This window comes from Heteronotia binoei, chromosome 7 (genome assembly GCF_032191835.1).
Source record: "Heteronotia binoei isolate CCM8104 ecotype False Entrance Well chromosome 7, APGP_CSIRO_Hbin_v1, whole genome shotgun sequence".
Taxonomy (NCBI): domain Eukaryota; kingdom Metazoa; phylum Chordata; class Lepidosauria; order Squamata; family Gekkonidae; genus Heteronotia; species Heteronotia binoei.
In genome coordinates this window covers 5,362,757-5,377,429 of record NC_083229.1, presented here as the reverse complement: position 1 = coordinate 5,377,429, position 14,673 = coordinate 5,362,757, and the positions used below count along the sequence as shown (strand labels likewise).

The 14,673-nt window shown below is 49.5% G+C and overlaps 1 protein-coding gene and 1 non-coding gene across 2 annotated transcripts in view; both read right to left on the bottom strand.

The window, feature by feature from the left end:
* Nucleotides 1–835: 835 nt before the first annotated feature.
* LOC132574920 (rho GTPase-activating protein 39-like) overlaps nt 836–14,673 on the bottom strand; it is a 357,248-nt gene continuing 343,410 nt past the window's right edge. Inside the window, 4 exon segments of the mRNA XM_060243173.1 lie at nt 836–1,350; nt 5,676–5,845; nt 6,397–6,488; nt 9,566–9,765. Of these exon segments, the coding sequence (XP_060099156.1) occupies nt 1,156–1,350; nt 5,676–5,845; nt 6,397–6,488; nt 9,566–9,765 (657 nt within the window). The 3' untranslated portion in view covers nt 836–1,155.
* TRNAH-GUG (transfer RNA histidin (anticodon GUG)) lies at nt 9,937–10,003 on the bottom strand. Its single transcript has one exon. It is a non-coding gene; the product is annotated as a tRNA-His (tRNA).

Here is a 14,673-nt window from a genome sequence, read left to right as displayed (position 1 = left end):
ATCGCCCGTCACATGAAAGACACCGACTTGGTCCCGCCTGGTTGAATGGGAACACACACCCCCTCCCCATTCTTCCCGTAAAACAAACACACCCATGTTTAACCAGCCTTTCAGAAGAAGCTATGGCAGAAGAGATTTTTTTTTTTGTTGCTCTGTGCACGATGCACAGTTGGGACGAAGGAGTCAGGGAAGGACACCTACCCGAAGACCGGCTGGTCATCTCCGCTAACCCAAACCCGTTCCTGGGGCCTACACAGTGTAACGGGCCCATTTCTTGGGCATCCAGTGGTGGGAGGAGAAAGTCTTTGAGGGGCGGAGGGACCAGGGCTTGGCCCCTTCTGGCAGTGGCTGTGCTGGAACAGGGAAGGGGAACAGTAAAGGAGAACCGTGACAAAACTGTGCCCGGGACTGCAACCTCCCAGCCCTCGCCAACGATGACGGGTCCAGCTAGTCCTTCCCTTTCCCCGCGGGTGCCCACACAGGAGCCCCGTTTGACCACCACTTCCCCAAGAGGGTCTCGATTAATGGGCCAGGTTGCTTGCTCTTGCTCAGTCCTTTCAGAGATGCCCTGGTCGGTGGGGCATACAATTGCGTGCCTTCTGCTCTCCAACTGATTCGATGACCACTCGCTGATGTTACCTGTTCCCACCGCTGGCTTTTGCGCCCAACCACGGCCCCTTACACCCATCGAAGCACAAAGTGAATTGAAACTGGGGTGGGCGGAAGGTGAGCAGGCTCCTCCCCCCCACCCCCCATTCAAGAACTCCATCGTTCACCTGAATTTTGCCAGACTGTTCATTAATTCAGACTCTCTTTGGGATCTCTGGACTCCGCTAGACAGCTGGACTGCAACGTCTCCAAAAGGGGGCTGGCTATGGGGCAGCATTGCTTTGTCCACAGCAGAAGCACCAGGACGCTCCCAGAAGGGGTTCCCGGGCAATTCAAGAGGGAGACATAGATCGAGTGGGCATATCCTCCGCAGCGAGGGGCAAGAGTTCCGCTGCTCTCCCCTCAAAGGTGCCAACCGAGGATTTTCCCTTTTACTGCATTCAAGAAATAGTTCTCGTTGACTGATTGACTTTGGGGGTGGGGAGGGCCTGGGGGGGACTTGGATGGATGATGTCCAATTCTGTTCCGAGTATGTCGGCACCGCTGCTATAGGACCCCTTCCATGAAGCTTGTGTCCAGGTGCTGGATCAGCACCCGGATGAAGGACATCTCCTTGCGGGTGTTCTCGAAAATGATGCGCGGGTCGTCCGATTGGCAGCGCAGGCAGTTGGGGGCCATCACCATGGCCAGGTTGTTGACGTCCATCTTGGTGACGGCCACGTTGGCCGGCTGCACAAACACCTGCCGGGGAAGGCGAGGGAAGCACATTACGGTCAGCCATGGAAGAACATTTGCAATGGAGGGACGGTAGCTCAGTGGTAGAGCATCTGCTTGGGAAGCAGAAGGTCCCAGGTTCAATCCCCGGCATCTCCAACTAAAAAGGGTCCAGGCAAGTAGGTGTGAAAACCCTCAGCTTGAGACCCTGGAGAGCCATGAATGGGGCTGTGGCTCAGTGGTAGAGCATCTGCTTGGGAAGCAGAAGGTCCCAGGTTCAATCCCCGGCATCTCCAACTAAAAAGGCTCCAGGCAAGTAGGTGTGAAAAACCTCAGCTTGAGAACCTGGAGAGCCGCTGCCAGTCTGAGTAGATAAGACTGACTTTGATGGACTGAGGGGGGGTCTGATTCAGTATAAGGCAGCTTCATATGTTCATATATATATGTTCAACATTTTTATTTATTTACCTTCCATTTATATGCCGCCCACTTCACGAGCAGACTCAGGGCGGCTAACGATCATGTTAAAATAACAATTTCAGTTGTGATTTTAAAACGGTAAAACTTAATAATAACAATTTGAAACTCAATATTTGGTGCTATGCAAGAATTTCGACATAGGCGGCTCGGATTATTTTTGAGGTCACCGTTCTTCTGTTTATCTGCTGGTGGTCCTTCTGATGGTATTGTTCAGCTGCATAGAAGAGACAGCCTTCTCCCACTTAGTTTTTACATGTAAGAATAGCTTTATTGCAGGGGTCCCCAACCCCCCAAGCCACAGACCAGTACTGGCCCATGGCCTGTTAGCAATCGGGCCGCACAGGTGTGGTGCTCTCGGCTTCCCGGGTTGCAGACCTGGGAAGTCTTGGGTGTGTGCTCGATGCAAGGAGCTCTTGGTATTCAGGGAACGAGTTTGTACCCTCGAGGCCAAAGTGACTGACCTGGAGAAGCAGAGACAGTCAGTTCGCCTACCCCTCATTTAAAGACCTCCCCCCTGCCAATCAGCTGGTCGACAGGAGACTTTAAATGGGAGGGGGAGGCAGACTGGCCACTTCTGCCACCTCATGGCCTAGCGGGGAGGCGGCAGAAGCAGCCCCAGTCTCCCCCCCCCTATTAAAGACCCCCATGGAGGCAAGGACAGGGGCACAGATGGGGGGCAGCAAAAAACCCCAGCGCTGTCCCCCACGGTCCGTGGAAAAATGGTCTTCCAAGTTCCATGAAACCAGTCCCTGGTGCCAAAAAGGCTGGGAACAGCTGCTTTATTGGATTTGATCTAACATTATCCACCACAATGAAGATATTCTGCAGACCTCTCCTCTTGAAGACATAAGAACATAAGAACATAAGAGAAGCCATGTTGGATCAGGCCAACGGCCCATCAAGTCCAACACTCTGTGTCACACAGCGGCAAAAAATGTTATATACACACATACACTGTGGCTAATAGCCACTGATGGACCTGTGCTCCATATTTTTATCTAAACCCCTCTTGAAGGTGGCTATACTTGTGGCCGCCACCACCTCCTGTGGCAGTGAATTCCACATGTTAATCACCCTTTGGGTGAAGAAGTACTTCCTTTTATCCATTTTAACCTGTCTGCTCAGCAATTTCATCGAATGCCCACGAGTTCTTGTATTGTGAGAAAGGGAGAAAAGTACTTCTTTCTCTACATTCTCCATTCCATGCATTATCTTGTAAACCTCTATCATGTCACCCCGCAGTCGACGTTTCTCCAAGCTAAAGAGTCCCAAGCGTTTCAACCTTTCTTCATAGGGAAAGTGCTCCAGCCCTTTAATCATTCTAGTTGCCCTTCTCTGCACCTTCTCTAAAGCTATAATATCCTTTTTGAGGTGCGGCGACCAGAACTGCACACAGTACTCCAAATGAGACCACACCATCGATTTATACAGGGGCATTATGATACTGGCTGATTTGTTTTCAATTCCCTTCCTAATAATTCCCAGTATGGCTTTGGCTTTTTTTATTGCAGACGCACACTGTCTTGACATTTTCAGTGAATTACCTACCATGACCCTAAGATCTCTCTCTTGGTCTGTCTCTGCCAGTTCACACCCCATCAACTTGTATTTGTAGCTGGGATTCTTGGCCCCAATGTGCATTACTTTGCACTTGGCCACATTGAAGACTTCCAAAGAGATCTTCTCCAAAGATCACCTTCTGAGGATCTCGATGGATAACCCCCCTCCTCAGCTCGTCAGGGAGCCCCTCCCATGGGGTCGGAGCCATGATGCTGTACAATTTGCACTGGCTACCAATTGAGTACCGGATCTGCTTCAAGGTTCTAGTATTGACATTTAAAGCCTTGTGCAGCCTGGGACCGACATACCTAGGGGACTGCCTCTCCCCATATGAGCCCCGGAGACTACTACGAACGGCTAACCAAAATCTTTTTACCATTCCTGGCCCAAAGGATGTCCGGCTTGCCTCGACCTTGCCTTCTCAGCCCTAGCCCCGACCTGGTGAAACGAGCTCCCCAAAGAGATTCGGGCCCTACCGGATATACTACCATTACGTAGGGCCTGTAAAACGGAGCTATTCCGCCAGGCTTTTGTCTGAGGCAAGTGGGTGTCCTCATTTCATTGGTTATACCATCTAAAAGACCTCCCCTGCACTGACGAACCATCCGGACTGTTAAATATCAGGCCAACATCATTCTCTATGACATCTATAACATCTATGCTTTAACTTAAAAATTGTGCTACACTGGTGTTTCCCATTTGCAGGGTCGTGATCCGCTACCGGGCCACGGAAACCTCAATACTGGGTCACAAGAAAAGCCAAAGCTAGCCCCGCCCCCAGCAAAGCCTGAGCTCTGCTCTGCTTCCTTCCCTCGTCTCTCTGTTGTGCAGAGAAAAGCTAGCCTTGAAGACTGACACAGGCTGCAAAGCCTGAGCTCCATTTGCTTTGCTTCCTTCCCCCGTCTCTGTGTTGTGCAGAGAAAAGTTAGCCTTGAAGACTGACACAGGCTGCAAAGCCTGAGCTCCGTTTTGCTTCCTTCCTTCCCCTATCTCTGTGTTGTGCAGAACAGAGCTGGGCTGCCTCTCCTTCCTTCTCCCCCTTCCCAGTGTTTGAGAAAAAAGCTGGAGTCCATTGGCACTTTAGACCCATGAAATGTTCTTCAAAGTATGAACTTTCACGTGCCTTGCAATACGTTTTTTTGGGGAGATTTCCCCAGGAGGCCTGGGCGGCAAAGAAGAGGGGGGATGTTTTTTTCAGTGGGGAGTGGGCATTCCAGTAGCTATTTTTTACCAAATGACCCCTGGGCAGAATTGTTGTTGGCTGGGGTCATCTGATCTTTCTTTCTTTCTTTCTTTCTTTCTTTCTTTCTTTCTTTCTTTCTTTCTTTCTTTCTTTCTTTCTTTCTTTCTTTCTTTCTTTCTTTCTTTCTTTCTTTCTTTCTTTCTTTCTTTCTTTCTTTCTTTTCCCTGCAAGTGATGCTCTGTCTGTATTCTTGGTGCAGGGGTGGGGAAGCTACAGTGGGAGGGCTTCTAGTGCCCTGGGCCCACTGGTGGACATTCTGGTGCTTTCTGGGCACTGTGTGAGAGAATTTTGGACTGCATGGTCCAGTGGCCTAATCCAACAATGCTTCTCTTATGTTCTTTCATTCCACATCTTTCTTTTCCTTTCATTTCATTTCATTTCATTTCCTTTCCTTCCATTTCATTTTTTTCCCCTTTCTCTTTCTTTCTTTCCCTCCATTTTTTCTGGATGAAACTTTTCTGTTCATCATACTGTTGTTGCAGACACAGGAGCTCTGCCAATGAAAAGTTGGCACCTTCAGTTGTAGCCAGCTGGCCTTTCTATGAGATTTCTGTGTGAGTGAGTGAGAGTGAGAGGTGTGGGGCAGAAAGAGATTATTGGAGATTACCGCTGTATATCTCAACAGCACTGGAAGTGATGGTACTATGAACATGGCACCATTTTACTGGTCCTGCTTTTAACAGCTGTCTGACACCAAAATTAAACTCCTCCTGTAGATATTAAAAAGGATGAAAGAAGTTCACTGCCTAAATATCTGCACAACAGGTTGCTTTTAAAGGCATGGGAAACACAGCCAGTAAAAAGCTGCAAGCCCCTGCAAGTGTGTGCTTGCAAACTCTGTTCATTTTGGTTGCTTTGTTAGTGTGCGTTCACTTTCATTTCCTGAAATTGCTGTGGGGAAAAGGAAATGAAGACTATTCAGGGAGATTACACTGCTGTGTTTCTATTTATTTTAGGGAATGGGAAAAGCTCCCTGGTTCCACCGTCAAAGTCCTCAGGTATTTTCTGAGTTGGACTTAACCCTAAATGGCCCCGCTCAAACCGTGCTAACCCCTCCAGACCAGCTCACCTGTAGGAAACGGATGAGGTAGCAAAGCACCATTTTGTTGATCCTGGGCAGGGAGTGGACGACAGCGATGGCCGCTTCCGGGTTCTCGTAGTGGGTGATGCACTGCTCGTAGAAGTCGTGGGGGATCAACGGCTCCTCCAGCTCCCGGTACCAGAGCTTCAGCAAGGAGGCTGGGGAGAGAGGAGAGGGAAGAAGGGAAGCAAAATGGCTGAGTCACTTCAACACAAGAGGAAGAAAGAGGGAGGAAACGGGGAAATGGATCATGCCTCTAAGGTGGGGACCCCGATTCTGCAAGCTACAACCGAGTCCTCTTTATCAAAGGCAGCCTGCATGTGAAATTTCAGGGAGCTCCCTAGCGAAGCTCAGGAGTAACTTGAAACAGCTTCCACTGCTCTGCCCCATGGAAAGCCACACTGAGAGAGGGACTCAAAACAAGGGGAAGCGCCGCGGCTCAGTGTTAGAGCATCTGCGGGGCATACAGATGTGCATCCAGCTGTCTCGTGACTCCCTTAGCTTCTGGCTCAAGTAAACAGGAAATGTCTGCCTGAAACAAATGAAAAGAGGAAACTTTCCCCCCTAGGAACAAAATTTACTTTTTGGGCTATCATCTCACAGCAACCAGTTCATGAGGTTCTAGTTAGCTGGGTTTAGAGGCAGTAGGAAAGGAAGACAGAGCTGCCCTCCCAAGCACCCATCCGTGAGTGTTCTCCGTCTTTCTCACCAGGAACGTGAGGGTCTTCTAAGCCAGTAGGGATTTTCCACTGATCCACCTGAAGTTTGAGGGCGTTGACCTCATCAATGTCTCCAGGGACTCTGTGGAGGAGGAGAAAGGAATAAGACAGAGACAGAGGAGGACATAAGAACATAAGAGAAGCCATGTTGGATCAGGCCAATGGCCCATCCAGTCCAACACTCTGTGTCACACAAAAGAACATAAGAAAAGCCATGTTGGATCAGGCCAATGGCCCATCCAGTCCAACACTTTGTGCCACACAGAAGAACCTAAGAGAAGCCATGTTGAATCAGGCCAATGGACCATCCAGTCCAACACTCTGTGTCACACAGAAGAACCTAAGAAAAGGCATATTGGATCAGGCCAATGGCCCCTCCAGTCCAACACTCTGTGTCGCAGAAGAACATAAGAGAAGCCATGTTGGATCAGGCCAATGGCCCCTCCAGTCCAACACTCTGTGTCACACAAAAGAACATAAGAAAAGCCATGTTGGATCAGGCCAATGGCCCATCCAGTCCAACACTTTGTGCCACACAGAAGAACTTAAGAGAAGCCATGTTGAATCAGGCCAATGGACCATCCAGTCCAACACTCTGTGTCACGCAGTGGCCAAAAAAAACCCAGGCACCATCAGGAGGTCCATCAGTGTGGCCAGGACACTAGAAGCCCTCCCACGGCTGCCCTCCCAAGCACCAAGAATACAGAGCATCACTGCCCCAGAGTGTTCCATCTGTACCTTGTGGCTAATAGCCACTGATGGACCTCTGCTCCAGATGTTTATCCAATCCCCTCTTGAAGCTGGCTATGTGAATTTTGTGTGTTAATCACCCTTTGAGTGAAGAAGGACTTCCTTTTATCCGTTCTAACCCAATTGCTTAGCGATTTCATGGAGTGCCCGTGAGTTCTCTTAATGTGAGAAAGGGAGAAAAGGACTTCTTTCTCTACCTTCTCTATCCCAGACCTCAGTCCCAAACAGTTTCAGAATCATGGCTGGAAGAGCCCTAAAGTCTACCCAGTCCAACCCCCTGTACCAGGCAGCTTGACTTAAAGCATCCCTGACAAATAAGTGTCTGATCTCCACTTAAAAACCACCAAGGAGGGAGGAACCTACAACATATCCAGGCCACGGATTCCACCCACTGAACTGCCCTTATTGTGAAAAAAAGCTTCTTCCTAAGATCTGCCGACATCTCCCCATCCGTCATTTAAACCCATGATCAGAAGTCCTGTCCTCCGCTGCCCACCGAAATAGCTCCCTTCCCCCCCTGACAGCCCTTCAAAGACTTAAATAGAGAGCCAGTTTGGTGTAGTGGTTAAGTGTGCGGACTCTTATCTGGGAGAACCGGGTTTGATTCCCCACTCCTCCACTTGCACCTGCTAGCATGGCCTTGGGTCAGCCATCGCTCTGGTAGAGGTTGTCCTTGAAAGGGCAGCTGCTGGGAAAGGCAGTTTGGTGTATTGGTTAAGTGCGCAGACTCTTCTCTGGGAGAACCAGGTTTGATTCCCCACTCCTCCACTTGCAGCTGCTGGAATGGCCTGGGGTCAGCCAGAGCTCTCTTATCTGGGAGAACCGGGTTTGAATCCCCACTCCTCCACTTGCACCTGCTAGCATGGCCTTGGGTCAGCCACAGCTCTGGCAGAGGTTGTCCCTTGAAAGGGCAGCTGCTGTGAGAGCCCTCTCAGCCCCACCCACCTCACAGGGTGTCTGTTGTGGAGGGAGGAAGATAAAGGAGATTGTGTGAGCCGCTCTGTGTCTCTGATTCAGAGAGAAGGGCGGGGAATAAATCTGCAATTCTTCTTCTAAGCTGAGTTAATTGTGAGCTAGCTCACAGGGCTTTTTTAGCCTTTGGCTTGCACATTTTTGTCTCAGCTCAGGAAAAAATGGCCCCAGCGCACTTATGCAGTAGCCAAGACGCTTGCTTGCTACCGTTACGCCACAGCTCACAAAGTAGAATTTTTGCTCACGAGACTCCGCAGCTGAGCGGAAGCACTGGGGACATGCCCCACACCCTCATCCTAATAGACCCTTTTGCCCTCCAAATGTTGGCCTGAAAACTCCACATCAAGGAAGGGTCTCTTGAATCTGAGCCAGCCACTAGAGTGGGGTGCCGAACTCATTTGTTACGAGGGCCAGATCTGACATAAATGAGACCTTGTCGGGCTGGACCATGTGTGTACCTATTTAAGATTAGGTAGCAGAGAGATAAATTTTATAAAGAACGCAGACAAACACATATATTTTGAAAAAACTTAAAACATGCTTAAAAAGTTAGCACTCGTTGGTCTTAAAGGTGCTTTCTTGGTATTTCTCCCGTGGGATCCAGGCAACTGGGCAAAGGAAACTCTGGCTCTTTCCTTCCTTCCCCAGGGGACCAGAAGCAGGAGGAGCCTCAGCCAATAGAAGGAAGAGAGGCTTGGCGCAGTAGCTCTGCTGTGCAATTGAGAGAGCCTGGCAAAGTAAGCTATTCCCCCCCACCCTTCCTCCCCAAGGGAGGAGCCTCAGCCAATGGAGAAAACAGAGGTTTTGCTCTGTAACTCCTTTTTTTATATAAATAGTCCTTATTTGTTATTCTATTTAGTCCATTACAACAAATATTTGTATTTCCAACACGCCCTTCCTCCCTCCCCCCCCCCCTTTACTCCTAGTCTCTTCCCCCCAGCCATGGGCACAAAGTCTTCCACTGAATGTCCGTCCTTCCTTCTATCGCTGTCCATTCTAGGTAGGTCTTCCATCTGGTCTGCTCTGTAACTCCTGTGCAATTGAGCAAGCCTTGCAAAGCAAGCTGTGATGCAGAAGGAAGCAAGATATAGGGAGAAGGAAGCAGACGACAGCCAGTTGCTCAGGGGCCTGATAGGAGCCCTCCGGGGGCCTGATTCGGCCCCCGAATTGTTTGACATCCCTGAACTAGAGCTTTCACTAGCCCAGTATTTCTGCTTCTCATTGGTCAAATTCGATCCTCCTCCCCCTCCTTTGCCTCATCTAATGTAGACCAGAATCCAGGTCGACCCACAAGTCCAACAATGTATCTGGATCGCTACACCAACCCAACAACTGATGGGTCTCCAAGCTGTGGTCTCTTGGTGACACCCATCCGTTTCCAAAAGGCCGGCTTCCTTAACACACGTCCTGGCAAGGCTGGGTGGGTGGGTGTATTACCTGAAGATGCCCTCTGTCTGGTCTCCGTTGAGGGCCAGCACTTCCTCCGAAAGCCTGGTCTGCACCCACGGGAGCTGGCGATCGGGATACCTCTCCTTCTGCATGTTCATGATCTCTTGCAAGGAGCTTCCAAACATGGAAGGGCTGAAGACGGCATTCTTGGCGTGGCGGATCTCCTCGATGTTTGGCTTCTTGAGACCCTGCCGGAAACGAGAGTTTGTGCAAGCAGAGCATTAACAACATATGAAGCTGCCTTATACTAAATCAGACCCTCGGTCCATCAAAGTCAGTATTGTCTTCTCAGACTGGCAGCGGCTCTCCAGGGTCTCAAGCTGAGGTCTTTCACACCTATTTGCCTGGACCCTTTTTTTTGGAGATGCCGAGGATTGAACCTGGGACCTTCTGCTTCACAAGCAGATGCTCTACCACTGAGCCACCGTCCCTCCCCTCAAGGAGAATGAGAGTTTGTGCAAGCAGAACATTAACTAGGAAGAAGAAGAAGATTTTGGATTTATATCCCGCCCTATGCTCTGAATCGCAGAGTCTCAGAGTGGTCACAATCTCCTCTACCTTTCTCCCCCACAACAAATACCTGTGGGGTAGGTGGGGCCGAGAGTGCTTTTACAGCAGCTGCCCTTTCAAGGACAGCTTCTATGAAAGCTATGGCTGACCCAAGGGCATCTCAGCAGGTGCAAGTGGAGGAGAGGGGAATCAAACCTGGTTCTCCCAGATAAGAATCTGCAGCACATTTAACCATTACACCAAACTGGCTCTCTTCCTCCCCCACAACAGACACCCTGTGAGGTGGGTGGGGCTGCGGAGGGCTCTCACAGCAGCTGCCTTTTCAAGGACAACCTCCGCCAGAGCTCTGGCTGACCCAAGGCCACCTCAGCAGGTGCAAGTGGAGGAGAGGGGAATCAAACCCGGTTCTTCCAGATAAGAGTCCGCGCACTTAACCACTGCACCAAACTGACTCTCAGGAGAAAGAGAGTTCGTACAAGCAGAGCATTAACAAAGAGAATGAGAGTTTGTGCAAGCAGAACATTAACTAGGAAGAAGATGATTTTGGATTTATATCCCGCCCTATACTCTGAATCTCAGAGTCTCTACCTTCACAATCTCCTCTACCTTCCCCCCCTCCCACAACAAACACCCTGTGAGTTAGGTGGGGCTGAGAGAGCTCTCACAGCAGCTGCCCTTTCAAGGACAGCTTCTATGAAAGCTGTGGCTGACCCAAGGCCATCTCAGCAGGTACAAATGGAGGAGTGGGGAATCAAACTCCGATAAAAGTATGTGCACTGAACCACTACACCAAACTGGCTCTCGGGAGAAAGAGAGTTCGTGCAAGCAGAGCACTCTCAAGAATGAGAGTTTGTGCAAATGGAGCATTCATGAGGACACGCAGGGCAACATCTAGAGCTGCATTCTCGAGCGCAACCAACCAGGTCTCTAAATAGCTCCATTGACACCCGCAGCCCTTCGAGGACTAAGGGAAGCAAAACGACGAAGGCTCTGCCCCGAGGAGTTTACAATCGAAATGCCAACAGTGGGGGACGCAAGAAAGGAGGTAGGAAGGAACAAATAAAGGGAGTAAGTGAACGGGAACAACCAGGAAGCTGGCCAGATAGACATTCTGCTGTCATAACTTTGGCCCATCAAAATCTGTATTGTCTGAACTGCAGAGACTTTTTTGCTTGGATTACAATTAGAAAAAATTTCCAAAGGAGGACAGGACTTTAACTTGGTACTTGCTCTCAGCTGCTAGGACATTGTATGCGCAGCTGCGGAAACAAAAAAAAATACCAGAGAAATGGGACTGGACTATGAAAGTTTTATCGTGGAGTGAGATGACAAACTAACTAGAACGCTAAGAGACTATGATTTAGATATATTCAAAAAGGAGTGGAAGAAATTTAAAGGATACATGGAGAAAGAGGGGAACGTAAAAAGACATTGGACAATCTTTTAGTATTAATGAGAAAAGAAATGTATTGAACTTTGACTGGTTAGCGGTACCTTTATAATTGAATTTAAATTTATAACTTCGGGGAAGTCAAATATGGGAGGGGGGGTTGAAATATCATATGGGTTAGTATAGAAAAGAGACAATTAAATATTGTAACCATATGTTATTAATAAATTGTTAAAACACAAAATCTGTATTGTCTGCTCCGATTGGCAGCTGCTCTCCCCGCTGGGGTCTCTAGGGGAGGTCGCACCCATCTCCTGCTTCCTGGTGCTTTGAACTCCAGGCCCCAGAGATTGAACCTGGAACCTTCTGCATGCCTGTACGGTCACTAAGAGAATAAGCTGTGATCTGGGAGGTCCGAGGTTGAAGTTACCCCTCGAGAGACAGGCGATCCCGTGTCAGCCATTCGTTCTCTCTCTCTCTCTCAGAAGTGAGCAGTGCCTCGCAACAGCTCTTCCCCGCCACAGATTTTGTTCGTTTTTAAGGTGCTACCTGCCTTTCCTATCTGGAGAAGTGAGGAGTGGCTCATGAATGCTCCTTCTGTGCCACAAATTTTGTTCGTTTTGACGGTGTTACTGGACTCTTGCTCTCTTCTCTCTCTCTCTGCCTCAGCTCTTCCATCTGTAAAATGGGGATAATGAACCCCATGTGACGTAGTAGTTAAAAAGTGTCAGACTACTCCTGGGAAGAGGTGGGGTCCAACCTTTCAACGTGGCACTCAATTCACCGGGGAGAGCCTGGGCCAATCACATTCTTTCATCCTAAATCATTTCACAGGGTTGCAAGTATGGTCCAAATCAGAAAAAAATAAAGAGCGTTGGAAAAAGTCCAGAAAAGGGCAACTGGAATGATTCAAGGGTTGGAACCCTTTCCCTATGAAGAAAGGTTAAAGCGCTTGGGGCTCTTGAGCTTGGAGAAACGTCGACTGCGGGGTGACATACATGATAGAGGTTTACAAGATTCTGCATGGGATGGAGAAGGTAGAGAAAGAAGGACTTTTCTCCGTTTTTCGCAATACGAGAACTCGTGGGCACACAATGAAATCGCTGAGCTGTTGGGTTAGAAAGGATAAAAGGAAGTCCTTCTTCACCCAAAGGGTGATTAACACGTGGAGTTCACTGCCACAAGAGGTCATGGCGGCTGCAAGCATAGCCAGCTTCAAGAAGGGATTGAATAAACACCTGGAGCAGAGGTCCATCAGTGGCTATTAGCCACAGCTTATTGTTGGAACTCTCTGTCTGGGGCAGTGATGCTCTGTATTCTTGGTGCTCGGGGGGGGGGGGCACAGTGGGAGGGCTTCCAGTATCCTGGCCCCACTGATGGACCTCCTGATGGCACCTGGGTTTTATGGCCACTGAGGGCGTTTTCGCACTCACCTTCAGCCGGCGCGACCCCCCTCTTCACCGCGCAGGATCTGCGCGGATTTTGCACTAAATGCCGCGGAGCAGCCAGAAGAGCCGGAAACTCCCGTCGCAAAAGCCGCGCAAACGGAAACTGCTTTTTGGCGGTTTACGTTTGAGCGGCTTTTGCGCCGGGAGCTTCCGGCTCTTCTGGCTGCTCCGCGGCATTTAGTGCGAAATCCGCGCAGATCCTGCGCGGTGAAGAGGGGGGTCGCGCCGGCTGAAGGTGAGTGCGAAAACGCCCTGAGTGACACAGAGTGTTGGACTAGATGGGCCACTGGCGTGATCCAACATGGCTTCTCTTATGTTCTTAAGAGGAGACTACGGATACAGAAAGGGCAACCCTTGAATTCTAGGAAAGGGAACAAAAATTCTCTCCACCCGCTTTCTCCAACTGATACAAAATAGTAGAAACCACCGTGTCTGCCCTCACACTTGACATCTTTCCTCTGAACTTTAAACACACACAAACATACACACAGACGCCTTGGCCTCTCCTCCAAGTCACTCCAGCTGCTCTTTTCTGCTCCTTTTCCCACTGAACAATCTCTCTTTTTTGGCATTATTCTCTTTTTGGGTAACATCCAGCCCCAAGAAGGATTCCCAAGAACTTAAAATGCTTCCTTGCCTCTCTTTCGGGAGAGCCACTTTGGTGTAGTGGTTAAGTGTGTGGACTCTTATCTGGGAAAAAATAATAATAATAATAATAATAATAATAATAATAATAATAATAATAATAATAATAATAATAATAATAATAATAAATTTTTATTTATACCCTGCCCTCCCCGCTGAAGCAGGAAAACTGGGTTTGATTCCCCACTCCTCCACTTGCAACTGCTGGAATGGCCTTGGGTCAGCCAGAGCTCTCTTACCTGGGAGAACCGGGTTTGATTCCCCACTCCTCCACTTGCAGCTGCTGGAATGGCCTTGGGTCAGCCATAGCTCTCTTATCTGGGAGAACTGGGTTTGATTCCCCACTCCTCCACTTGCAACTGCTGGGATGGCCTTGGGTCAGCCATAGCTCTCTTATCTGGAGAACTGGGTTTGATTCCCCACTCCTCCACTTGCAACTGCTGGAATGGCCTTGGGTCAGCCATAGCTCTCTTATCTGGGAGAACTGGGTTTGATTCCCCACTCCTCCACTTGCAGCTGCTGGAATGGCCTTGGGTCAGCCATAGCTCTCACAGGAGTTGTCCTTGAAAGGGCAGCTTCTTAGAGAGCTCTCTCAGCCCCACCCACCTCACAGGGTGTCTGTTGTGGGGGAGGAAGGTAAAGGAGATTGTGAGCCATTCTGAGACTCTTTGGAGTGGAGGGTGGGATATAAATCCAATATCTTCTTCTTCTTCTTTCTGGCTTTTTTACCTGTCCTAATTAAAAGGCTCTTTGTTGCTCCTACCTCGATTTCTTCAAAGTGGCCCAAAAGGGCTGCCTGCGTTTGATCCTATCTGTAACCAGGCCCCCGAAAGCCCCAGAGACCGAAACTGCCAAGAAATCTGACAGCACTGGAGAGCCTGGCTGATGTATTATGACACACACTTTCATTCCCAAGACTCTTGAGGGGGGTGGGGGGGTTGGGCTGCAGGACTGCCCCTCTGGAATGGCTCCCTTAGGATCTGAAAAACTTCAGGGTTTTGCTAGCTTCACAGACAGCTGGGCAGAAGTGGACGGGAGCTCGTTTCACATGGTGGCAAGCTGGTTTAACGGGGTGGATGCTTGGCGGAGGCTCTGTAAAGGAG